General features: G+C 39.7%; 1 protein-coding gene across 2 annotated transcripts in view; it reads right to left on the reverse strand.

The window, feature by feature from the left end:
* The window catches only part of phf19 (PHD finger protein 19), a 43,104-nt gene extending 17,300 nt beyond the window's left edge, over positions 1-25,804 (reverse strand). The window contains exons 1-9 of one of the 2 annotated variants that reach the window (XM_072565919.1): positions 25,602-25,804; positions 24,938-25,001; positions 14,879-15,082; positions 13,779-13,860; positions 11,838-11,933; positions 8,001-8,101; positions 5,774-5,922; positions 3,461-3,556; positions 1,895-1,963 (exon numbers count right to left, since the gene is read on the reverse strand). In XM_072565919.1, coding sequence (XP_072422020.1) covers positions 1,895-1,963; positions 3,461-3,556; positions 5,774-5,922; positions 8,001-8,101; positions 11,838-11,933; positions 13,779-13,860; positions 14,879-15,067 — 782 coding nt within the window. In that variant the 5' untranslated portion in view covers positions 15,068-15,082; positions 24,938-25,001; positions 25,602-25,804. The remainder of the gene's footprint in view (positions 1-1,894; positions 1,964-3,460; positions 3,557-5,773; positions 5,923-8,000; positions 8,102-11,837; positions 11,934-13,778; positions 13,861-14,878; positions 15,083-24,937; positions 25,002-25,601) is intronic. The other variant, XM_072565918.1, reaches the window with a different exon arrangement.
* Positions 25,805-26,095: the final 291 nt, after the last annotated feature.

The following is a 26,095-nucleotide window of genomic DNA, read 5'->3' on the forward strand; positions in this document are numbered from 1 at the left end:
GCCTGTATTATGTGTGCAATACATGGCTAAAATGTAGTTGCTGTGGGTAGCCAACAATTTCTATTTGAGAACACCCCTACGAAATATTGAGGCCTGTATATATTGATCATAATGAATATCATAACCAGCAGCAAAGTTCAAAACCTAAACGTAGGCAACAGATTTCTGAAATGGCTTTTAGCAACAATAAAGCCATAATTTTACAGGACAGAGTTGCTACAAGTCATGCAGCTTTGAGAAGAAATTGATGTAGAACGTGATATGCATCAAGAAGATTTCATTACACTGAAATATCTCTGTTGCCCATCAGTGGCCATCTCAGGGGAAGGGGAATCAACAAAGGTAACTTTAAAAACATTGATAATGTCTTTATAATAATTTCATGGCTTAATGGTGACTTACTGCATCGAACTACCTTCTTTCTAGAGAGAATACAGAATTATGGTAGCTGCATAATTATCTATATCAGCAAGCCTGCCCTGATCTTCTCAGAAGCAAAACATTCCTATTTTTGTTCAATGTTTTCCATTATCCTTGATTGAATTATCTTAGTTTATTATTGATTTTGCATCATGGTTCATCATGGACAATCACCTCCACCTCTGCCTCATCTTCATGTTCAATCTGGTTTTACCAGAGTGAACTGGTTGTGGTCAGATTGACTTATTCAGAACTTCGCTAAAAGGCAGCTTCCCCCACTCCCCCCACCCCCTATTAATTGGCATGAGATTACGGTATAACTGTACATGTGCAAATGGATTATGATAGTCATTTAACGGAGCACCCATCACCTGCATTGGAAATCCATACTTCATTTTTGTAAATAACCTCCATTTTAGAGAAGATTTTTACCTGCTCCTTACTTTTATTTTACATGGGTGAATTTTTACACTAATTGAAACAATTTTGTTTCCCTCATTTCTGGGCACATATGGCATAATTTAGATCAGAGTACTCTTTTACTTTGAATTGATATTGTGAGCCAGCCTAAGCACAGAACTTGCAAAATCCACTACTGTGAATTTACATTCCTCACATCTGAATTTCATTGTGGCACTGCACGAGACTGCTGATTTACTGTCAATTGGTGCTCTGTGTGGTTTCGTAGTTGAGCTGTGCCTATTCAAAAGTGAGCTAGGGTTAGCAAATTTAGCTGACACTAGAACAGCAATGAGAAAAAGACGTTTATCCCTAACAACTTCAAGTTCGAGTAAAAGATGACATGCTAACTCATTGTAAAACTCAATTTCCCATTTAATAGCCTTTCTAACAATACTCCATACTGAAAGCCAAACATATTTTTATACAGTCATATAATATTAATAAAAGCTAATTAAACAGGGAACATTAACCAAGAAAAAAATACAGTTGCATTCCTTTGGTTGTACCTCTGATCATACCATTAATTCATTGTGTACAACTACAGCATGCAAATTGTCCCCAATTACTTCTGCTTTATGTAAATGGATAGTTCACACATAGCATTGTTACAGCTTTCAGCATCATCAATCTCAATACAGTTGCTTTATCTATGATTATGTCTTTCTTTATGCTCTTTGGGGATTATCTTTCACATATGACTGGGTGTTCAAACACATTCTATGCTGTGTTCACTCCAGGTAGTGGGAAACACTAAGAGAGAAATAATTCTTTCAAAATACCTTTGCATTACTTGCTGGGATTTGTTAGCTCAGTTAGCTCAATAGCTGGTCTATGATTACACAGTAACACCAGCGTGGGTTCAATTCCCACACTGGCTGAAGTTACCAAGAAGAATTCTCTATCTCAATCTCTCTCATCAATGGAGGTGTGATAACTCTCATGTTAAACCACTACCAGTTGTCTCTTTCTAATGAAACAGCAAGTCGATGGTGATTACCTTTTTACTACTTACCATCTAAGGGGTAGGCGCTTTATATATTCGGGTCCTTTATTGCACACTGAGCAGACAAACAAATAAAATCTGAAAACAGGAGAACAGAAAATGCAGTCATTTTAATAAGACATATTGCACTTTAGGCCTGTTCATGACATTTTCACAATATATGAAACAAAAAAAAATCTGATTAGGTTAGCCATTATCCCACAGATAATTTTGATGCATCTTATTTATGAAGTTTCTGATAAAGCTAATCTTGTAACACATGGAACTGTAAGAATCCCAATGCATTTACTGATTTATGAAGGTTGCAATTGATATTAGTAGTGTACTCCATGGCTGATTTCTCAACTATGGCATCAAGAAAAGGAAGTTCATTTGACTGCTCCTTTTCAAATTAAGCACAGGATGAAGGCCATCAAGTTGTGTTAGGAAAATATATAAGGGGTAGGATATAGGGCTTTTGCCCGAAACATCGATTTCGAAGCTACTTGGATGCTGCCTGAACTGCTGTGCTCTTCCAGCACCACTAATCCAGAAAGTAGGAGATTAGCTATCATTTCACTGAATTCATGTTTCTCATAGAATCTAACAAAATATTTGACATACAAAAGCAAAATACAGTGGCTGCAGGAAATCTGAAACAAACACAGAGAATGCTGGAGAAACTCAACAGTCTGGCAGTATCTGTGGAAAGGGAAAATTTCGGGTCTGATTGGACTTCTCAGAAGTGGAAGGTGTTTGAAAATAAGTTTATTATATTCTTCTGACAGGTGGAGGAGGAACAAGGAAGCAAATGGTGTAGAAGCCCAACACAAAAGACAGAGTTATTAATGGTGGTAAAAGAGAAAAAGGTGTAAATTGGTGCAAATTAAGGTGTGAAGAGGATAATATATGATCACAACACAAGATCCACAATATGTCTTAGCTAACCTTCAAGAGATCTTTCACAGACTTCAAATGGGTTAACATATTTTACAGTCAATCACGAAAGGAGCTAATACTGCCCAGCAACAAGGTCATGTAGCGCTCTTCCAATCACTGTGTGATGTGGCAGCCATTGTACATAGAAGGCAGAGCCTGTGATTGGTTAGGTTATTTTAGATCTGGTGCCAGGTGGATGCAAACATATTGCTGGTTTAGCCTCTGTACCCCAGACACTGCAGCATCACGGTATGTCCTGGGCAAAATTCTCGTTGAAGTGCTTTGTTCCAGCCATAGTCTGTGTCTCACAAAATGGGTGTGGGGGGGATACCCCTTTTTATTAAATATGTACCGAAATAAACATTTTGTTTATTAATTTATAAAGAAAGTAGCAACAAGAAAAGAGAAAAACAAACAAGGTTTGTGACCTTTAAGTAAATATGGATGCATCAATCTCATGAGTGTATTGATGCCAACAGTTGCTCAGCAGAAGAATGCATTCCATTTTATAAGGGAATAGTGAAGTCAAAGGTCAATCATAATAGACATGGTGTGGCAGTGAGTGAAAGTATAACACTCTACAGATACTTTCTCCCAACCCAGTTTGAGATTTGTCATTTATCATTATGTTAGAAAAATGAATGAATGTGAACTAACCTGTCTCCAAACATCATGGCTTCATTCAGACACTGGGTACAGGCTTCATGGAACCACTGCTTACATCTGCAGCACTGAAGCATCTTCAGGTACCACCTCGTGTTAACAGATAAGAGGAATCACATTTACCTCAGAATGAAGTACCAACACATTTACAATATAACACATTTAACCTTTCCTGGCTAATACCACACATGGTCAGTTTCAGCAATTTCTGACAAGTAAACAGCCGAAGATTAGGTAATAAAAACATAAAATTTCAAAGGAGATTTTCTCGCAGAAAGATCACATTAAGAGTTTCCTGGCACTGATTGTTCAAAAATTAATGGTATTGGGACTTGCAAGAATGAACTGCATATCCTCAGTCTCATCCCTAAATCTCCTGCCTTTCCTTATGAAGACACTCCTTGGATATATTTCCATGGTGATGGCATCCCTCCAGTATTTCAACCAAATGGTTACCCTTTGCAAATGAATCAAAGTGTGGCAGACCATTGATGACATCATGGCTGTGGCCAATCCTGACACCCAACATCATCACACTCTAGGAGATCTTTCCAGCAGCAAGCACGGGGTGACACTTAGGGATGTGATTAACTGGCTTTAATCCTCTAAACCCTGGCCAAGTGCTGCACCTCAGTAGCTATTCCAACAGAAATTACAAAAAGAATCTGGCACCACATGGTTTGTGGCTCAGCATTTTTGCCCACTTGGTCCAGGTTCACCACACTAATATAACAGAAGATTGATGCGCAAAGATGATTCACTGAATCCTTCACACAAATAAAGAATTGTTAAAATGTCAAAGCACCATATGGTACAGGACCAAACTGGTCTGTCAGTTTTTCACTGTAGAAAAGCTGAGTGCTGAAACAAGGTGAAACTACATTTAATGCCCTTTCCTATCCAATCATTTTCTTTATTATGTATAAAGGTGCTGTTTTGAAGCAATAAGTAGTAATGAATGCAAGTTTTTGCTTTTGATTCCTATGGGGTGAGCTCTGATCAGTTAATCAGTCAAAGAGGTCATGTGAATTTAACACTTATGACTTATGAATGTATATATTCAGAACTATAAGGCCTGTCACTGACTCATCCAATGTGGAAGACAGAAATAAAGAAGAGGACATGCAGCCAATAGAAGCTCATCTGATGGTTCAGTTCACTGATGGCTATCATGTGATAATCTCAGGTGAATGCAGCATCAGCACATCTGAGGTGGCCCAAAAAGCAGACAGAGAGAGACAGTGAGAGAGTGAAAGACAGAGAGAGAGACAGACAGAGAGAAAGAAAAGAAAGAATACAGACAACGATGATTTGCAGAACTGAAATATATAGTGTCTGAGGAACCAAGGACTGATTTCTCAAGTGATCATGAGCTACCAGTACCACAAACCTTGTCATACTCCCACAGCTATGATTAACAATTTGATTTTAAAAATACAATCAAACCGTTCTTGGGCATTATATAAATAATGAGATTTCTTAAAAAGGTAATCCGTTCTCCCTTCCTCTCCCCAAGAACAAACTTTTAATTTCCCCTCAGTAGTCATACTCCTTTTAGCCTACGCGAGACAGTACTGGCCATGGAAATTTCGTCAGGAAAGAAATATTCTTTAGGCCTAACTATGCAAGGGCAATGGAATAAGAAATACTAAAGTTGCTTTCCTTATAGGCAACGGATACAGAATTCATTTAGCAGTGATTTGTAGCTCTTTTAGAGTCAAACTTGGCTAGTGGTTCATTTAATTCACAATGCGGTGGCAAAGTGGCTCAGTGTTTAGCACTGCTACCTCACAGCACCAGGGACCCGGGTTCAGTTCCAGCCTGGGGTGACTGTCTATACGAGGTTTGTATGTTCTTCTTGTGTCTGTGTGGGTTTCTGTCCGGTGCTCTGATTTTCTCCCACAGTCCAAAGATGTGAAAGGTGGATTGGCCATGCTCAATTGCCCACAGGTGCATTAGCCATGGGAAAATACAGGGTTATAGGGATAGAGATAGGGTAGGGGAATGGGTCTGGGAGAGATACTCTTCAGAGGGTCAGCGTGGACTTGCTGGGCTGAATGGCCTGTTTCCACACTACAGAGATTCTATTGTTTCAGTTTAATAAGAATTCTTGAAATGTAATAAATGAGTTCTACCAAAAGGAAAAAGGGATAGTCAAAGACCTGAAGACAGGTCTTCCTGTTCCAGTCTCACAGGATGTTCCCAAACAATCAGTCAATAGGAAGGAGCACCAGAGGTAGTGAAAGATAAACGAAGTAAAATTTGAAATATCTGGAATTTTAAAAAAGTCTATAGTGCAAATCTTACTCTCCAGGTCCCCCACAGTAACAGTAACATTGCTGTAGGTTGGTTCTATGCAGAGAATCCCAGTTAAGTTCATCCATGTTGTATGGCAAAACTCTTTTCACACTCTGCAAAGCTTTAGCAAGTGGTCCCTTTTTCAAAGCACCTCCTTTCTGTTATAAGGAGACAAAACAAAAACAAATCCAGTGTTACCATTTAGGCATCATTGCATCTCATTTATTACAACTCCACTAGAAGCTGTGCACAACATTAGCGCTCAGTAGGAGGAGAGCGTACATCATTGCTCCCTTACTGTCTAATGACCAAGCCAACCCAAAACGTGTTACTATCTTTCTTCATTGTCTTTTAATTCCACACTGATCAGTATGTACCTCACTTAAGCTCAAGTGTTTTCTCAACCTCGGGTTCCTGACGCAAGCTGCCTGTAATAATTTATTTTCACCTGTGCACCATGTGGATGAAAACAGGTTATACAGAGGAACTTCGATTATCCAAAGGACAAGGGCAGGGAGTATTTCGTTGGGTTAAATCGAATGCCAGATAACATAGTCAGCCAAGCATTGGGACCTCACGATCTTGTTCGGATAATCCAAAATTCAGTTAATCAAATGCTGGATAATTGAGGTTCCTCTGTATGTGAATCAGCTTTCCTGAGAAGCCAGTTTCCAGCATTCATATTTTACTTTTGAATTTAGATTTAGCAATTTATCATTTGCACCAAATTCGGTGCTTTATCAATTGTTTTGCTTTATTTTCAGAGGTAGTACATTGGTTAACTTGATTATAACATTTGCTCCTGACTTACAAACATGATATTTGCCATCAAATAGCAGTAAATCACAACTGAATGGACAGAAAACTAACCAACAAATGAAACAATTTAATAAAAGGCATGGACAAAGGAATGGCAATTAGGCCCTATTTGAACTTAGGATGTAGGCAGCACAGTGGCCATGTCTGTGGGTTTCCACTGGGTGCTCCAGTTTCCTCTCACAGAGCATGGATTGGCCATGCTAAATTGCCCTTACTATCCGGGGATATGCAGGCTAGGTGGATTAACCATGGTAAATGCAAAGTTTGGGGATAGGGTCGGGAGCTGGGTCTGAGTGGCATTCTCTTCGGACAGTGGGTGCAGACATGGGTCGAATGGCCTCTTTCCACACTGTAGGGATTCGATACATCTAACAGCAAATTCCCTCAGATCAGATAATACCTATTCAAAACAATTATACTTTGTAGTATAAAAAGGACATCTTTCCAACAGAATAATTTATGTACATTACACAGTGCATGGTTGCCTTTAGATGAAAATCACACAATTTGTGGTGCACAATTTCAATGGAGAACTGTTACTCACACAAAAAAAAACCTAAACATCACAGCAAAGTTGCTTAAACACTTGAAATTCCTAAGAATTAGTCTTGCACACTGTACATCCTGGCATAATACCAGATATGGAGGCAAGTATTGTGTTTCAGGGCTAAATATTCAGATTTTGTCCTGGTCACTTCTAATACCAACAATAGCATGCATACTGAGGACCATCAATAATCAGGTGGAGAAAAGAGAATTTCTGTTGTTTTTCAGAGTTCAAAGCAATAGAAAGTTCTCTTGTCCAGCATCCTTCCTCATTTTAAATGAGCCTGAAAAAGTCATTCACTTCACTTGCTTTTGTGGGATCTTACTGTGCAGTAAACGGCTGCTCTGTTAGCCTCAATACCAATGGTAACTATGACAAGTAATAGTAATTCATCAGCTCTGAAATGTCTTGGAACATCCTGAGGATGTAATACAGCATAATTTAGGTTCCTCATTGAGGGTGTTATGATGAGTATATCAATAAACTGTGTCATGTTGTTGTCTTTGTAAGGTTGATATATCCATCACACATGCACTGATGATCATTGAAAATCACCAATAACTGGGATACAAGCTCCATAACTCTTGGCCAACAATTTATTATATACTTCTTGCTGATCTATAATTTAATTCCTCTTTCCTCTTGTCCACACCTGTCTTTTTGAGTTTTATAAATGCATAATTGTTTTAAGCTCTTTCCCAAATCCTAAATATTAACAAATCATCACTATTATTCTTCCTTCAGCACTCTTTCACCTGCTGGACAACCTGAATAATCTTATAAATATGTATTTGTAATTTTAATAGCACACACACAGTATTGCACCAAGATGTCAAACCCACGAGTTACTTAAGCAATAATGGCTCTTACCCTGACAGCCAATGCAAATATACACTGCCGACAAAACCAAGGTGAAGTGGATGCATTTGTTGTGCTATCTACTTTGGGATTGTGGCATTGCTGATGGTAACCTAAACAGAAACAAAGATTTACTATTCAAATTGAACTTAAATTATATTAGATGGCAAGTGACAAATAATCTGCATTCTGGTACCAGACATGAAAGTGTAATTGAAACAAGTAAACCAGTTTCATAAGATATTAGGAGACAAATGGGAACATTTTGTGTTCATCGAGATGAGGTGTGTTTTGTTGAGAATTAAATATCTTGCAATTTCAGGAATCCAGTGTCAAAATTGAGCTAAAGATAAAGACATGATATTCTTACCAGACCATACGGCTGCACTCTCATTAGAAAGAGAGAGCTGACCAGTGGTGGTTTAACCTGAAGATCACCACACCCCAGGCAAAGCCAGAGGTTGAGAAGGGGAACCCTTTATAGTAGCCCAGCCAGCATAGGAATTGAACCCAGGCTGTTGGTGTTACTCCACACAACAAGTCAGCCATTCAGCTAACTGAGCTAAATCAATCCCTCTCACAAGTCAAAGAGATGTGGCTGTAGGATACAATTCATTTGTACAAGCTAGCTTATCCACAGAAGAACGTTCCATTCTGTATCAGTGTGGTATACAATAAAAATTTACAGTGTGAGATTATTGATCTCATGCTGAATGATGCTGAATTAAAAGCAATTCTGAGCTGTGCACCTACGCATGCATTGTTTGAAGTGCCCAAGCTCATTTCACATATGACTTTGATGATCAGCTTTCTATTTTACTAGCTTTCAATTGGAAATAAGACATTTAACCTCTTTTAATATTCTCCTGAGAGTATAGTTAGTGTATTCCAGAGTTTGTTTCTGCACTAGCATATTCAGAAATACTGAAATACATGAATTTAACAGTGGAAAATGAGATCCTTTTCTAAACAAACTTTTAAAATCAAATGAATCAGATTCGCAGATAAGGTTGATATGTCATCTTCACATAATAACTGAATATTTGACATAAAAATCAAGGGTTTTCAGTTAATTCACTTAATTAGTTAAAATATTCTGTCATGTAAAGATTACAAGACAGTCCGTAGCAAGCCAAGGATAATGATGCTCAGTTATTGAAAAGACTGGGGAAGCTGGGATTGTTCATATCCCTTTAATCCCTGCCTGTTCATGTGGCTGTCTAAATGCCTCTTAAACTTCACTGTTCCATTTGCCTCTGTCACCTCCCCTGGCAGCATGTTCCAGGTACTAACACCCTATGTAGAAAAAAAACTTGCCTCACACATCTCTTTCCCTCTTTAAACTTTCCCTCTCTCACCTGAAACCTAGTATTGACACTTCCATCTCAGGAAAGAGACCCTGACTATTCATCCTATGTCCCTCATAATCTTATATACTTCTATCAGGTTGTCCCTTAGCTTCCAACGCTCTAGTGAAAACAATCAAGGTTTATCCAACCTCTCCTTATATCCAATACATGCAACATCCTGGTAAGCCTCTTTTAAACCTTTTCCATCCTTCCTATAGCACAGCGACCAAAAGAGTGCACAGTGCTCCAAATGTGGTCTGACCAAAGTCTTATATTGTTGCAACATGACTTGCAAACTTTTATACTCAATGCCCTGACTGATGAAGGCAAGCATGCTGTACATCTTCTTTACTGGAGTTGCCACTTTCATGAAGCTTTGGACTTATGTCCCAAGACCCCTCCATATATCAATGTTCCTAAAAGTGCAGGCGTTTACTATATAGCTCCCTCTTGCATTTGACCTCCCCAAAATGCATCACCTCACTTGTCCCGATTAAATTCCATCTGCCATTTCTCCATCCAGTTTTAAAGCTAAACAATATCTTGCTGCATTCTTTGATATTTTTCCTCATTATCTACAACTCCAACAATTTTATTGTCATTTTCAAACTACTAATCAGAGACTCCTGACATTTTCATCCAAATCATTTATGTATATTCCAAAAACAGGTCCCAGCACTGATTCTTGCAGAACACCATTGATCATAGACTTCCAGTCAGAAAAAAACAACTCTCCACAACTACCCTCTGTCTTCTACAGCCAAGCCAATTTGTATCAAAAGTGCCAACTTATCACGGATCTCATGCAGCTTAATCTTCTGGACCAGCCTACCAATACCGGACCTTGTCAAATGCTTTAGTAAGTCCATGTAGTTAACATCTCTTTTCTTCTTTTCCCTCCCAGAACAGCGATAGGGACTCCAAATCCTCACTTACCATCCCTCCAGTGTTCACATCCAAAGGATTATTAGCCACCAATTCCACAACTTCCAGTGGACTGCCACCACCAGACAAATACTCCCCTCTCCTCCCTTGTCAGCTTTCCACAGGAACACCTTGGTCCACTCCTCCTCCACTCCCAACACCTCCCCACACCCCTAAAGCATCTTCCCATTCAATCGCAGAAGGTGCTAAACCTGTCCGTTTACATCCTCCCTCCACACGATCCAAGACTCCAGGTATAACTCCTGATTCACCTGCACTTCACTCAATCCAATCTACTGTACTCGCTGCTCACAATGTGGTCTCCTCTACATTGGTGAAATGAAGCACAGACAGGTGATTGCTTTGCTGAACACCTATGTTCTGTCTGCAAAAATGACCTTGAGCTTCCTGCTGCCTGCAACACACCCCTGTATTCCCTGACCAAAATCTGTCTCAGGCTTACTGCAGTGCTTCAGAGAAACTGGAAGAACAGCAAATCATTTTCTATTCGCAGCCTTCAGGACTCAATATCAAGTCAATAATTGCAGCACCTGAGCACCCCCTCCCATGTCCTTACTCCAATCCCTACACACCAGAATTTGTCACCACATAGGTTGCTACCACACTCAATCCATCATCAGCCACTAATGGTCTCCATTAGCAGCTATTGATTCTCCCAGGCTGACCATTACCCATTCCTTTGACTTTTCCCTCTGTCTTTGTGGGCTCCATCTCTACCTACCATTTACTCCTCACTCCCTCTGTCCACATAATCTTCAGCATAGAAACCAACTTTTTCCTCACTAACCTCAATTCTGAAGAAAGGTCACTGGACCTGAAACGTTAACTCTGCTTCAGATGCTGCAAGGCTTGCTGTGGTTTTTTTTTTAGGATTTACCTTCTAACAGCCTCCCAATCCAATTCTTGCCTAATACTATTGTAATTAGCCTTCCCCCAATTTTGCACTTTCACCAGAAGTTCAGTCTTATCCTTTTGTATAATTGTCTCAAAATTTATGATCACTATTCCCAAAATGCAGCCTCCCCCCCACCTCCCCAGAAAGTGTGATCACTTGGCCAGGCTCATACCCCATACCCATATCTAATGTATCTCATTCCCGAGATGAACTATCTACACATTGTTTCACGAATCCCTCCTGGATGCACTTAACAAATTTGAATTCAAAGGTCATCTTGATTTGATACATTTACTCTTTTCGCACCACAGATGTTGCCTAACATGATGAATGTTTGTAGTATTTTCTGGTCTTATTACATTAAAAATAATCCTTCACTTCAGTTTTGTTTTAATTCCTCCCATTGTGTTACTTCCTCTGCCTGGTAATGAAGTGATGTGCACTTTTAAGTGTTCACATGTCATGCCACTTTCTCAGCCCATATTTCTTATTCTGGTGTTCCTGCAAATCCCTGACACTACCCTAGGAGTACTAGAAATGACAAGAAATTCATCTTGTGGAAAGCAGGTTACCATGATGACATTTCTTCTGATGACCTTTCAGGCATATCTTTAGCTGGGCTTGGACTTTTTCAAAGGGGATTATAACAGTACCTCTTACCTAGCCCGCACTTGCCACAAATCAATATTTCATTCGGTGGTGCAGATGCTTTCTCCGAGCAGATGTTACACCTCGGCTCTTCTCCAGGAACACCAGCTGTTTAATACAAAATGACCTTTTAATGCAAATTTTTGTTTTTACAAAGAATCAAGCATGAGAAGAAACAAGAGGATAAACAAGAATGAAATAATATTGATATATTTCAAGAGCTGCAGCTTCCAAATGGTTTAAGTTTGCAGAATAAGGTTGGGTAAAAATTTAACTAGGTATCTGCCCTGATTGCAATACGTTAAAGTACAGCTGGACTTTGTGTGATTGTACAAAATGTGAATTTGGTGAATGCTATACATCTTTCATGAGGTTTATCTTAATTAAAGTCAACAGGGAGAAGAGAAAGAACAGAAAGCAAAATGGGCTGCTGATTCATTAACACCAACCTGGTTGTCAGCATCTGCCCCACTGACAGCAATTGGACAGCATTTGTGTCAATTTCAGGGGAGCATCTGGATCAGCACAGCTGTGATTTTTCCCCTTATTCAGGTAGCTCATTGACACTCACCTTCTAAGTCACTTGGAGGAAGTTGTAGTGAACTGTATTTTAGCAAGAATCACTGTCTTCAGGAAATTGGCAGAAGAAGCTTTGTTTGCAGGTTTCAATGTCACTAATTGCAGCTTAGATAAAACTGAAGGGCATTTTGAACTAAATATACCTATTATTCCATTTGATGAGAGAAATACATGTTAAAGCCTGTCTCCATGTGCGTGTGAGAGTGAGTACACCAGATATCTACCACATGGATATGATGAACGTCACAGCTGGGGGGGTGGGGCAGCACAACGGCGCTTTCTACTGTCCACACCTGAGCAACGAGACACAGGTTAAGTCTACCTATACCAGATATGTGTCATAACATCACGGAACAGGTTGATTAGAAAATATTTACCTGCTATTTTAAAAAAAAATCACCAAGAACCTCCAACAGATAGAGAACTCAAGAAAGAAAATAAGTGAAGGAAGTGGAAGAATGGCAAATGGTCCCCATTTCGGACTGCAATCAATGAACAATAAATGGGAGGGTGAGTAACATAAGAAGCACAAAGCAACAACTTTGCCAGTATCAACATTGGTTAGGCCGCTTTTGGAATACTGCTTTCGATTCTGGTCTCCCTGCTGTAGGAAGAATGTCGTGAAATGTGAAAGGGTTCAGAAAAGATTTACAAGAATGTTGCCAGGGTTGGAGGGTTTGAGCTATAGGGTGAGGCTGGATAGGCTGGGGCTATTTTCCCTGTAGCGTTGAGGTTGAGGGGTGTCCTTACACAGATTTGTAAAATCACGAGGGGCATGGATAAGGTAAATAGACAAGGTCTTTTTCTCAGAGTAGGGGGTCCAAAACTAGAGGGCATAAGTTTAAGGTAAGAGGGGAATATTTAAAAGGGACCTAAGGGGCAACCTTTTCAGACTGAGGGTGGTGCATATATGGAATGAGCTGCCAGAGGAAGTAGTGAAGGCTGGTACAATTACAACATTTAAGGCATCCGGATGGATATATGAATAGGAAGGGTTTAAGAGGGATGTGGGCTAAATGCTGGCAATGGGACTAGATTAATTTTCAATATCTGGTCAGCAGGGACAGGGTTGCACCGAAGGATCTGTTTCCATGCTGTACACCTCTATGACTCTACACTCTGGGTTTACACTTGAAGAATGGCCTCTGGCACCTGTGATACCTTACCTAAAGGTGGAGAAACCGTAAAATAGTCAAACAAAATACGATCCAGTTCATCCTTACTTTACTCATAATAAAAATGGTAGAAAAAATACTAATATCATGAGGGAGAGTCAATTATTGTGAAAAGTCAGAATATTAATCTTTTTAAATACTGGAGTGATTTGATACTGAGAAGATAGTGAGTCTAAATACAATTTTGAGTTGTACTCACCATGCTGTATATCTTTCCACAAAATCCAAAATTCAGAATTATCTTCAAAGACTAAAAGGCAACTGTGTTTATGCTTGTTCACCTGAAAAGTATTTTTAAGAAAAAGCTCAATTTACTAATTCAGCTCCAAATGGATGATTAATATTTCAGTAATAATAACAGATGATCTTGCTTTAATCATTATGAACATAAATGTTATTTTTTCATTTTATTTCTCCATGTTCTCTTTGAGGGTCTGCTGTACCCACAGTGCATCAGTGCAAAGACAGAAAAAATAAAACAATCTTTACTCAAAAAACCCTAAATGTTTAGAATAATCTCTCAAACAAGGCACTAGTTTTTTTAAAAAGTGCAAATCAAAATAAGGCTCGAGAGTATAATGTGGGAGTGAATTTACTGCAAGGATGAACTCTGCAGAACTGAACTGATTTTCTTCTCAGCAATAGGTAGGGTAGGGGTGTCTAAAACTAGACAGCATAGGGTGAGAGGAGAAAGATTTAAAAAGGACCTGAGGAGCAACTTCTTCACACAGAAGGTGGTGCGTATATGGAACAAGCTGCCAGAGGAAGTGATAGAGGTAGGTACAATTACAACATTTAAATAACATTTGGTAATGGGTAAGAAAGGTTAAGAGGGATATGGGCCAAACACAAGCAAACAGTTCCGTTTAGTAAATGTGGTCAGCACTGATGAGTTGGTCTGAAGGTTTCTGCGCTGTATGAATCATACAAATATAAAAATGGCCCAATGAAGAGTATCAAAGTAGTGTATTCTGAATCTGAAGTTCCACTGCAAGTCACACGTATTTTCTGGGCGTGGGGCCATTGGTGGATTGGTGGGGGTGTGGGGAGGACAAACAGCGAGAAAGAGTGCAAGAGAGAATATCTAGTTGGTGGAAATAGTGACATTCCTTTCCACATTGGCCAAATATAATCTGTTGAAAGCTTAATTAAGAAAAGTAGAGATTCACACAATTTGGGTTCTCATATCCTCAACTTGAGAGAGCGGCAAATAGGAAAACTGCAACACATTCTTATAGATAGAAATTTATATAGAGAGGCATTTTCAAATTAAATTAGGAATTTCAGGAATATTCATGCCTTCTTGATTTTTCCCAGGTAGACCAAACCATCTGTCCATCTGGATAAGACATACTGCCCTTCAGAAAATGCACAACCCTGTTCTATATACAATGCTCCATTTTGCAGGGATTTATTAGAATTCTTCTGGATGCATTTGGAGATAGCACCAACATCTCTCCGTTGTGGTTCCAATGTACTTTTCTCCATCAGTTCCTCCTAATGCTGTAAATCAAAATAAGAAAATTCACATTTCAGTAATGTTAATGAAGATCAGTCAATTAACAATCTCTATTACACTCAAATGAAGTGATTATTTTGTTCCAGAAGAAGCAATTGCTGCAGCAAACATTTACTAAGTTCTGAACCACTATCCATTATTTCTGGAGATCCTCACCACCTCCAGACTTTTGGTTCAAAGTTATTACAAATGTAAGTCATAGCAAAGTTGATTAATATTTTGCAGAAACAACAGTACAGAAAATAGAATCAGCTCAACAGGTTAATGCTTCACTTAAACTAATTGGAGTGGAGAATAACTGGAGATTTATTACCTTTCAGTGAATAACTAGCTGCCCTATTTGTCCTCTTACAAAAAAAAACCTCAACTTTGTGCTGTTCAAATTCCAGCCTCTTAACATCTCTCACTTTAATCTTTTCCCCATCAGTGGCCATACCTTCATTAATTAAATTCCTAAGCTCTGGAATTTCCTCCCTTAACCTTATTTTCCTCCTTACAGATACTCCATCTAACTTATCGCTGAAAAAGCATTTGGCTAACAGTTGTAGTAGGATACATGGCTTGGACAAATTTTATCTTTATCACTGGACATCAGAGTGCATCTGGAAAAATTAACAAACAGCGAAATTCACAATTGATCTTGGAGGAACCTGTTTGGGACAGTTAACAGCACAGAAACAGATAAGTGAATATTTTGAAGTGAGCAGTCTGCAGTAGTGAGTAGAGCAAGTTCTTTCTTGATTCTATGTTTCATTGAGATATGTCTCTTGATTAAACTTAAAAATATAAGCCATAAGTATTAAGTTAGCCTGGAGCAGTGGAGAAATAAGACAGTGCTATTTTCTGGGTCTGTAGATTGAAAGAAGCAAAAATGACCTTTAGGAGAGTGAGATGCTTTTCTTAATGGATGTGGGAGTTTAGGGAGCGTTTACGAGTCACTGAGGAGTATATCTGCAATAAATGTCAGTTGCGAATCCTATCAGATCAAATGGATCGGTTGGAGATGCAAATAGGAATTTACAAGAGCTGGAGGTGTGATGAATGGCAGTATAGGAAGGGGAAAAAGCCACAGATACAGTCAGGTAGGTGAACTAACTCCAAGAAAGGTAGGAGAGGTAGGCAGGTAGTACAGGAGTCTTCTGTGGCTATCCACATTTCAAACAAATATGCTGTTTTGGAAAATGTAGGGGGTGATGGACTTTCAGGGGAATGTACCACAATCAGCCAAGTTTCTGGTATTGAGACTGGCTCCAATGCAATGAGGGGTACTTCAGGTTCCAAGAGATCAATTGTGTTAGGGGACTCTCTAGTCCGAGGCACAGACAGAAGTTTCTGTGGCCAGCAGCGAAAAATCAGAATGGTGTGAGGATCAAGGATGTTTCAGGGAGGGTGCAGAATGTTCTCAAGGGGGAGAGGGCTAGCAGGAAGTCATTGTACACATTGGAACCAATGACATAGGAAGGGAAAAGGATGGGATTCTGAAGGGAGAATATAGGGAGTTAGGCAGGAATTTAAAAAGGAGGTCCTCGAGAGCAGCAATATCTGGATTACTCCTGGTGCTATGAGCTAGTGAGGGCAGGAATAGGAGGATAGAGCAGATGAATGCATGCCTGAGGAGCTGGCATATGGGAGAAGTATTCACATTTTTGGATTATTGGAATCTCTTCTGGTGTAGAAGTGACTTGTACAAGAAGGATGGATTGCACCTGAATTGGAAGGGGACTAATATTAGCAGGGAGATTTGCTTGAGCTGCTCAGGAGGATTTAAACTAGTAAGGTGGAGGGGGTGGGGGAGGGCAGAGAGATAATGAGGAAAGAGATCAATCTGTGACTGGGACAGTTGAGAACAGAAACAAGTCAAACAGTCAGGGCAGACAGGGACAAAGGACAAAGCACAGAACATAGTAGGACTGATAAATTAAACTGCATTTATTTCAATGCAAGAGGCCTAACAGGGACAGTAGATGAACTCAGGGCATAGTTAGGAACATGGGACTGGGATATCATAGCAATTCATGAAATGTGGCTCAGGGATGGACAAAACTGGCAGCTTAATGTTCCAGGATACAAATGCTACAGGAAGGATAGAAAGGGAAGCAAGAAAGGAGGGGGATTGGCGTTTTTCAGAAAGGATAGCATTACAGCTGTACTGAGGGAGGATATTCCCGGAAATACATCCAGGGAAGTTATTTGGGTTGAACTAAGAAATAAGAAAGGGATGATCACCTTATTGGGATTGTGTTATAAACCCCCTAATAATCAGAGAGAAATTGAGAAACAAATTTGTAAGGAGACCTCAGTTATCTGTAAGAATAATGGGGTGGTTATGGAAGGGGATTATAACGTTTCCAAACATTGACTGGGACAGTCGTAGTGTTAAGGGTTTAGATGGAGAGGAATTTGTTAAGTGTGTACAAGAAAATCTTCTGATTCAGTATGTGGATGTACCTATTAGAGGAGGTGCAAGACTTGACCTACTCTTGAGAAATAAGGCATGGCAGGTGACTGAGATGTCAGTGAGGGCACTTTGGGGCCAGCGACCATAATTCTATTAGTTTTAAAATAGTGATAGAAAAGAATAGACCAGTTCTAAAAGTTGAAGTTCTAAATTGGAGAAAAGCCAATTTTGACGATATTAGGCAAGAACTTTCAAAAGCTGATTAGGGGCAGATGTTCGCAGGTAAAGGGACGGCTGAAAAATGGGAAGTCTTCAGAAATAATCAGAGTCTAGAGATAGTATATTCTTGTTGAGGTGAAAGGAAGTCTGGTATGTGTAGGGAATGCTGGAAGACTAAAGAATTGAGGGTTTAGTTAAGAAAAAGAAGGAAACATATGTCAGGTATAGACAAGATAGATCAAATGAATCCTTAGAAGAGTATAAAGGCAGTAGGAGAATATTTAAGAGGGAAATCAGGAGGGCAAAAAGGGGTCATGAGATAGCTTTGGCAAATAGAGTTAAAGGAGAATCCAAAGTATTTTACAAATACATTAAGGACAAAAAGGTAACTAGGACAGAATACGGTCCCTCAAGGATCAGCAATGCAGCCTATGTGTGGAGATGGGGGAAATACTGTACAAGTATTTTGCATCAGTGTTTACTGTGGAAAAGGACATGGAAGATATAGAATGTAGGGAAATAATGGTGACATCTTGAAAAATGTCCATATTACAGAGGAGGAAGTGCTGGATGTCTTGAAAAGCATAAATGTGGATAAATCCCCAGGACCTGATAAGGTGTACCCTAGAACTCTGTGGGAAGCTAGGGAAGTGATTGCTGGGCCCCTTGCTGAGATATTTGTATCATCGAGGTGCTGGAAGACTGGAGGTTGGCTAACATGGTACCACTGCTTAAGATGGGTGGTAAGGATAAGCCAGGGAACTATAGACCAGTGAGCCTGATGTCAGTGATGGGCAAGTTGTTGGAGGGAAGTCTGAGGGAGAGAATGTACATGTATTTGGAAAGGCAAGGACTGATTAGGGATAGCCAACATGGCTTTGTGTGTAGGAAATCATGTCTCACAAACTTGATTGAGTTTTTTGAAGAAATAACAAAGACGATTGATGAGGGCAGTGGAGTAGATGTGATCTATATGGACTTCAGTAAGGTGTTCAACAAGGTTCCCCATGGGAGACTGATTAGCAAGGTTAGATCTCACGGAATACAGGGAGAACTAGCCATTTGAATACAGAAGTGGCTCAAAGGTAGAAGACAGAGGGTGGTGGTGGAGGGTTGTTTTTCAGACTGGAGTCCTGTGACCAGTGGAGTGCCACAACGATTGATGCTGGGTCCACTACTTTTCGTAATTTACATGAATGATTTGGATTTGAACATAGGAGGTATAGTTCGTAAGTTTGCAGATGACACCAAAATTGGAAGTGTAGTGGACAGCAAAGCAGGTTACCTCAGATTACAACGGGATCTTGATCAGATGGGCCAATGGGCTGAGAAGTGGCAGATGAAGTTTAATTCAGATAAATGCGAGGTGCTGAATTTTGGGAAAGCAAATCTTAGCAGGACTTATATACTAAGGAGTGCTGCTGAGCAATGAGACTTTGGAATGCAGACTCATAGCTCCCTGAAAGTAGAGTCGCAGGTAGAGAGGATAGTGAAGAAGGCGTTTGGTATGCTTTTCTTTATTGGTCAGAGCATTGAGTACAGGAGCTGGGAGGTCATGTTGCAGCTGTACAGGACATTGGTTAGGTCACTGTTGGAATATTGCATGCAATTCTGGTCTCCTTCCTATTGGAAGGATGTTGTGAAACTTTAAAGCATTCAGAAAAGATTTACAAGGATGTTACCAGGGTTAGAGGATTTGAGCTATAGGGAGAGGCTGAACAGGCTGAGGCTGGTTTCTCTGGAGGGTTGGAGGCTGAGCGGTGACCTTATAGAGGTTTATAAAATCATGAGGGGCATGGATAGGATAAATAGACAAAGTCTCTTCCCTGGGGTGGTGGAGTCCAGAACTAGAGGGAATAGGTTTAGGGTGAGAGGGGAAAGATATAAAACAGACCTAAGGGGCAACTTTTTTACACAGAGAGTGGTACGTGTATGGAATGAGCTATCAGAGGAAGTGGTGGAGGCTGGTGCAATTGCAACATTTAAAAGGCATTTAGTTGGGTAAATGAATATGAAGGGTTTGGAAGGATATGAGCCGCTTGCTGGCAGGTGGGACTAGGTTGGGTTGGGATATCTGATCGGCATGGACAGGTTGTACTGAAGGGGCTGTTTCCATGCTGTACATCTCTATGAGTCTACATTTCTTGCGAGAGCTGTACTTAGGCAATTTATTAAACACAAGGTCTTGTTATACTTTTTTTTTGCAATGAAGAATTGTATATGCTTGTTGTCAATGCTTTGGCATTTCTGCTTTTATATCTAAACACTAGTGCCTCTGGTTTCTCCTCACTACCTTTCAGTGCCCGTGGTTGCAATACATCTGGATTTGGCATCTAGATCTCCCCAAACTTGGATTGCTTGCTTTGCATCTTTCTTTTTTTTAAACTTTACTTTCTATTCCACAAATGTTCTGAAGATTTCCTCTGGTAGCATCTTTAGAAAGAATCACCAGAAAGTATCTATTACAATTTTAGTACTAAGATTCATAAGTTTAACATCACATTTATCTGATCCTTGTCTAAATTCTCCTTTTGTTATTAAAATGCCTTTACGTGTATTGTACATGCTGTACATTAACTGGCAACTTTTTGACATTTCTGTATATAAAATAACAAATTTGAAATGAATTTTATGTCAATACTGTACATATTATATCAGCTAAAGTCAGCCGATAGTATCCATGTTTTGGTGTCAACATGTTACAATAAGGTAATTATTGTAATTTAAGTGCCTAATTTAATGTGCCTAATTAAAGTTAATACACTAATTCAACTTTGGGACATGTAATGTTGATAGATGTCCTTCAGAAGAGACAACTAATGTGTTACCTCAGTGCATCCCAAACACCTTCCCACTGTCACCATTTTGAAACTTTGATATTAATGCATCTCCTCAGTGAGAACTGTGGAAGCAGAGGCCTGTTAGATTGGGACCATAGCTGTTGTAACTTGGTCGGAGCTCCATTGTTGCCTCAGAGCCTTGGACACCGAATTTCAGTTCATAATCCCTCTCTGGGTTCCAGCCACCACTTTGGGGAGCCTATTTTAGCTGGAGTGCACCATTGTTTGAAAACAAGCAGGAAGTTCCCCTAATAAACTGACCAATATCCTTCCTTCATTTAAAACCAGATTTACCTCCATAATAATGGTCACCACTCCCTAAAACAAGTTTTGAAACAATGCAATTATAAGATACTTTAGAAATCTTTATTGTCTCTGTTATAGTTCCCTTCCTTTTAAATGGAACCACCAAACCTTAAACAGACGATCATTCACAACCTTCAGGACAACATTGACCACAACACGGTACAACGCTGTCATGTCAACCACTGCAAAGTGTGTCAGAGTGTCGACACAGATACCACCATTACCCATGGGGACACTACCCACCGTGTACGTGGCAGGTACTCATATGACTTGGTCTACGTTGTCTATCTCATATGCTGCGGGCAGGGATACCTTGAGGCATAGTACATTGGCGAGATCAAGCAGATGCTATGACAACAGATGAATGGACATGCACAAAAAATCAACAGACAGGGATGTTCCCTCCCAGTCGGGGAGCACTCAGCGGTAAGGGACATTCGGCCTTGGATCTTAGGGTGACCATTCCCTGAGGCAGACTTCAGGATAGTCAGCAATGCAAAGTGGCCAAGCAGAGGCTGACAGCCAAGTTTAGTATCCATGAGAATGGCCTCAACCGGGATCTTACGTTCAAGTCACACTACAGGTGACCCCACTACACTATATACTCTCACACACAAACACACACTCTCATATACTCACACACTCATGCAGAACCCTCTCTTATACACACACACTCTCTCATACACACACCCCAGACTCACACCTTTTCACAGGCCCACACACACGTGTTAGCAAGCTTTCACATATGCAAACATACACTCACTCACACGCTCACACTCACACTCTCTCTCATGCACACACACACATATAAGTCCATGGCCTGAATTTGTTTTTTGCAGAATTATATTTACAGATACATTCTTGAAAGATGCACCATCTGCAGGCAGTCAATCCATGAGATAGTTTGTAAATTCCACTTTGGAAATAGAACCAGTCTGATTCAAGATTAGAATACAGACAGACTCTGTCCTCACATCTTTAATGCATTGTCTGAGTTGAGATGTTATCTCAAGGTGACTTAAAAGAAGTTCTGTGATTTACATATTAATGAACTGAAACTTGCAACCATTATAAAAGATGAAAGACTTAACAGCAAGCCAGGTTTGTTCAATATATCATTTCAATTTCATGACATTATAATCTTTTGCTATAAATTCTGTGTCTTATGATCTTATACTCCACAACCACATGATAAAGGAGTGGTGCTCTGAAAGCTAGTGCTTCCAAATAAACCTGTTGGACTAGAACCTGGTGTTGTGTGATTTTTAACTTGGTCCACCCCAGTCTAACACCTGCTCCTCCACATCATGGCATCTGTTTAAATGAATCTACATGAGAGTTTGAAGAATAAAACAACGTAACAAGGAAGATTAAAATAAAATTGTGAAAAATCTGCACAGATGTATTTATATTTTGGAGGAAAAAATTAATGTCAATTATTTTCATATTGAAATACACCAAGATTTAAAACACATCCATGTTGCAGTCAATTTGTTTGCTCAATTAAATCCGAAAAACAAATTAGTTTATTCTGTTCATTGTCTCTGGGATATCAATCAACACACATTGTGAATTCTGCAGCTTCAATTGAAATTCACAGAAATGGTGAATTGGTTTGCAATTTTAGTTCAACATTACCTTCTTTTAATATCAACTTTTGTTACTTGTTGAATGGTTATTTTTGTCATTATTACAATGTTGCGTATTTTCAAGTTTATTATTGGGTCTTTGGATGTTTTTGATGCAAATTGCTACAATTCAGCCTTTGGGCTACAAATGTTTTTCTCAAAATAAATGCTATTACAGATGCAACAGAGGTGCACATTTTCTTACTACATCCTCCAACAAGGATGTCAGACTTAGGTGCCAGAAATGTGATTCTCTCTTTTGGGATCTAGATTGTCAGAATAATATCAACATAACCTGATTTTGAAATATTGAAACTGCACAATGGTTTGAGAAATAATAGTGTTGCAGTGGAACCTGACATTCTGTAACCCATTTATGCTGGACTTGTAATCTTCTGAACGTCCTTACATCCACAACCTATGTTCTTCAATTGTTCAATTTTACGAAATACATTTATTATTGCAAAGCACATCACAAAGTGGACAATTTAAGGGTCATTCTGAACAAATGTATTTAATTCTATTTATACATTCTTTCAAAATATTGGTCACAACAGCACCAATTACGTTGAAAGAACTCCTGGGCAATTCTTCAACCCTGTTACTCTGGATCCAAACAAGGTTTGTGAAAACACCAACTTTTGCTCAGTAACATAACTCTTTATCAAAGACCTATGTTGATATAGTCATCAGGAGGAAGGATATAAAGTTTTAAAGAGGGTGCAGAAACTACTTAGGAGATTTGATTTGTGGATAAGCAAATTCAGTTATGTAGATAGGAGAGGCTGGGGTTGGTCTCCTTAAAAAGGTTTGAGAGGAGATATAAAAGAGATGTTTAAAATTATGAGTTGTTCACGCAGAATAGCTCAAGAAAAAACTGTTCCCATTTGCAGAAATGTTGAAAGCCAGAGAACACAGATTTGAGATGATCGGTAAAAGAACCAAAGGCAAATTTTTTTTAAAAAACATACCAAGTGTTCAGAATCAGAATTGTACAGTCTGAGAAATTGATTTAATTGTGGCTTTCAAAGGGAATCAGATAAGTGCCTTAAGAGAAAAGCAGTAACAAGACCATGGAGAAAGGACAGAGGCAGTGGAACTAACGAAGTTATTCTTGCAGAGACCCACTATTAATTTGACAGGATGAATCGTCTCCTTCCATACTAAACACATTCTACAATTCTATAAACTCCTTAAATATTTTCATTACGTCTTAGCCTGAAAGAGGTGCAAGGATATGGAGAAAAAGTGGGACATGGAGTTAGATGATCTGCTATGATCATATTGAACAGTAGAGGAGGCTTGAAGGTCTGAATGGCCTACTCCTGCTCCTATTTTCTTTAGAATCATGGAGTACAGATAGAGGCCGTTTTGCCCATGGAGTCTGCACCCACTCTCCAAAGCGCATCCCACTCACACTCCCAAGCTAACTCTGTATTAACCATAGTTAATCTGCCTAGCCTGCACATCACTGGACATTACACAGCAATTTAACAATGACATGCTAACCTGCACATCTTTGGATTGTGGGAGAAAACTGAAGCACCCAGCAGAAACCCAAGCAAACATGGCAAGATGGTACAGACAGTCACCCAAGGCAGGAATCGAATCTGGGTCCCTGGTGCTGTGAGGCTGCAGTGCTATCCCCTGTACCATGATTATGTTTTAAACATATTAGATTTCATTTATTCTTGAAAAAAAAGACTCTTAATTTTACCAAATAAATTTTAAGTAACAATTTCATACTAAGACAGAATGCCGATTCATTGCCGATGTTTAGAGTACAGCACAAAAATAAAATGAAGAACTGCAGATGCTGAGGGTCTGAAACAGAAACGGAAATTGCTGGAGAAACTCAGCAGCTCTGGCAGCATCTGTAGAGAGAAAGCAGAGTCAACGTTTCGATCCAGTGGCCCTCCTTCAGAACTTCAGTTGAATTTCTCCAGCAATTTCTGTTTTTGTTACAGCATGTGACTTCAATGTAACTCAACTTCTCTGCCGACTACTTCACTTGCTGAAAGCTTGACTTCACCTACTGGGGGCAGGTTCGGCAGTAATGACGCTGATGTCAACTGAGGTGAATGAGCCTGTCATCTAATGCTGCATAAATGATTGTCTCGACACCAAGCACTTCCTGAGAATGTCAAAGCGCGCCAATAAAGACCCGCCCCTTTGGATCCCAGCAGCCAATGACGTCCAGCACAACCCGCCCTCTAGCCCCGCCCCCGATGGCTCTGATTGGTCCAAAGTTTACAGTGGCCTACTGGTAGATTGTGAGTGGTCCATCTCAATGTCAGTCAGACTCGGGGTGGTCACTGGCAGCCTCTCTGCGTCTCTGACATTGACAGGAGCGCCGTTACTTTCTTTTTGCAAATTTTATCTCACTAGCAGCGAAGAAAGGATTGAGTTCATACATGAAAAAAAATGCACCTTCCACCCAAAACCAACCTTGACACTGTCTGAGAACACTGAGTCAGATCCCGCCCTAATTCAGTCCAAACTGGTCAGACACCTTAAGCAAAAGAAAATTCAGAAGATAAAATCACAAATAAAGTGCAACTTGAGCAGAGGACATTCCAGAGCTAAAAGACCTATATGTCAAATATGGCCGCTTTTCAGGCAATAGTTTTGAAAAATATACAATTGTGCGTTCATCAACATACATTTAGTGTAACATATTATACTGTTTAATTGATTGAAAAGCAAATAAATTCCAGATGCCGGCAACAGAAGGCTTCTGAAACGATAAATACTTCAGTAGATTTATACATGATCAATTTTAATTCGCATGCGAGCACTGTCTGCGTCATCCAGCGAAATTAATTAATGTTTTACATATTTTGCACGTACTTGCACATGCATATTTTCAATAATCATCGGGCGATACTTTATATTTAGAGGGGGAAACTTTAGCTGGAGTTTTGAGAGTTTCAGCAAGTCAGTTAATTGCTAAAAAGAATACTTCAGGCTGCATTCCGAATCTCCGAACACTTTGATCCGAATCATAGTTAACTTCATATTAAACATCAAAACATTTCTGAATTTTTCAAACTCATTCCCCGCCTTCTCTCTCTCCTAGTGTAAGACAAACCTGCTCCAGCTCCAGCCTTACCCTCTCTGCCTGTCTGTCTCTCTCTCTCACACACACACGTTTCCACTTCACTGTGGTCAGTCTGATGAAAGTGCCGCTTCCCCTTGATCGACAAAAGTCCTTTCTCAGAACAATCAGTCAAGCGGAGTCGCCTGTGCTGCTAGGGGGACACAGACACAATGTGCAGTCACACTCACAGCTCCCTGCCCCATCGGCCGCCATTTTTTCTCTTTCCCGCGATTTATTTGCGTGTGCTTATGTAATTAACACATCACCATCATCATCATCATCATCATAAGGAAGTTGAAGCGATGAGTGTGTGCGGGCTAAGGGCAGCACGCATCCTCAGCACCGCCCAGTGCAAGTCCAAACCCACAATAAAGCAACTTCACCGACCCACGACCTCGCCCACAAATCCCAATTGTGTAGACATGACATTTCACATGAACTTATTGTCTGACAAAAGGAACCAACTTCTAGTTTATAAATATGCAATTACAAATCAATAGCAATTC

The sequence above is a fragment of the Chiloscyllium punctatum genome, chromosome 49 (genome assembly GCF_047496795.1).
Source record: "Chiloscyllium punctatum isolate Juve2018m chromosome 49, sChiPun1.3, whole genome shotgun sequence".
NCBI classification, from domain to species: domain Eukaryota; kingdom Metazoa; phylum Chordata; class Chondrichthyes; order Orectolobiformes; family Hemiscylliidae; genus Chiloscyllium; species Chiloscyllium punctatum.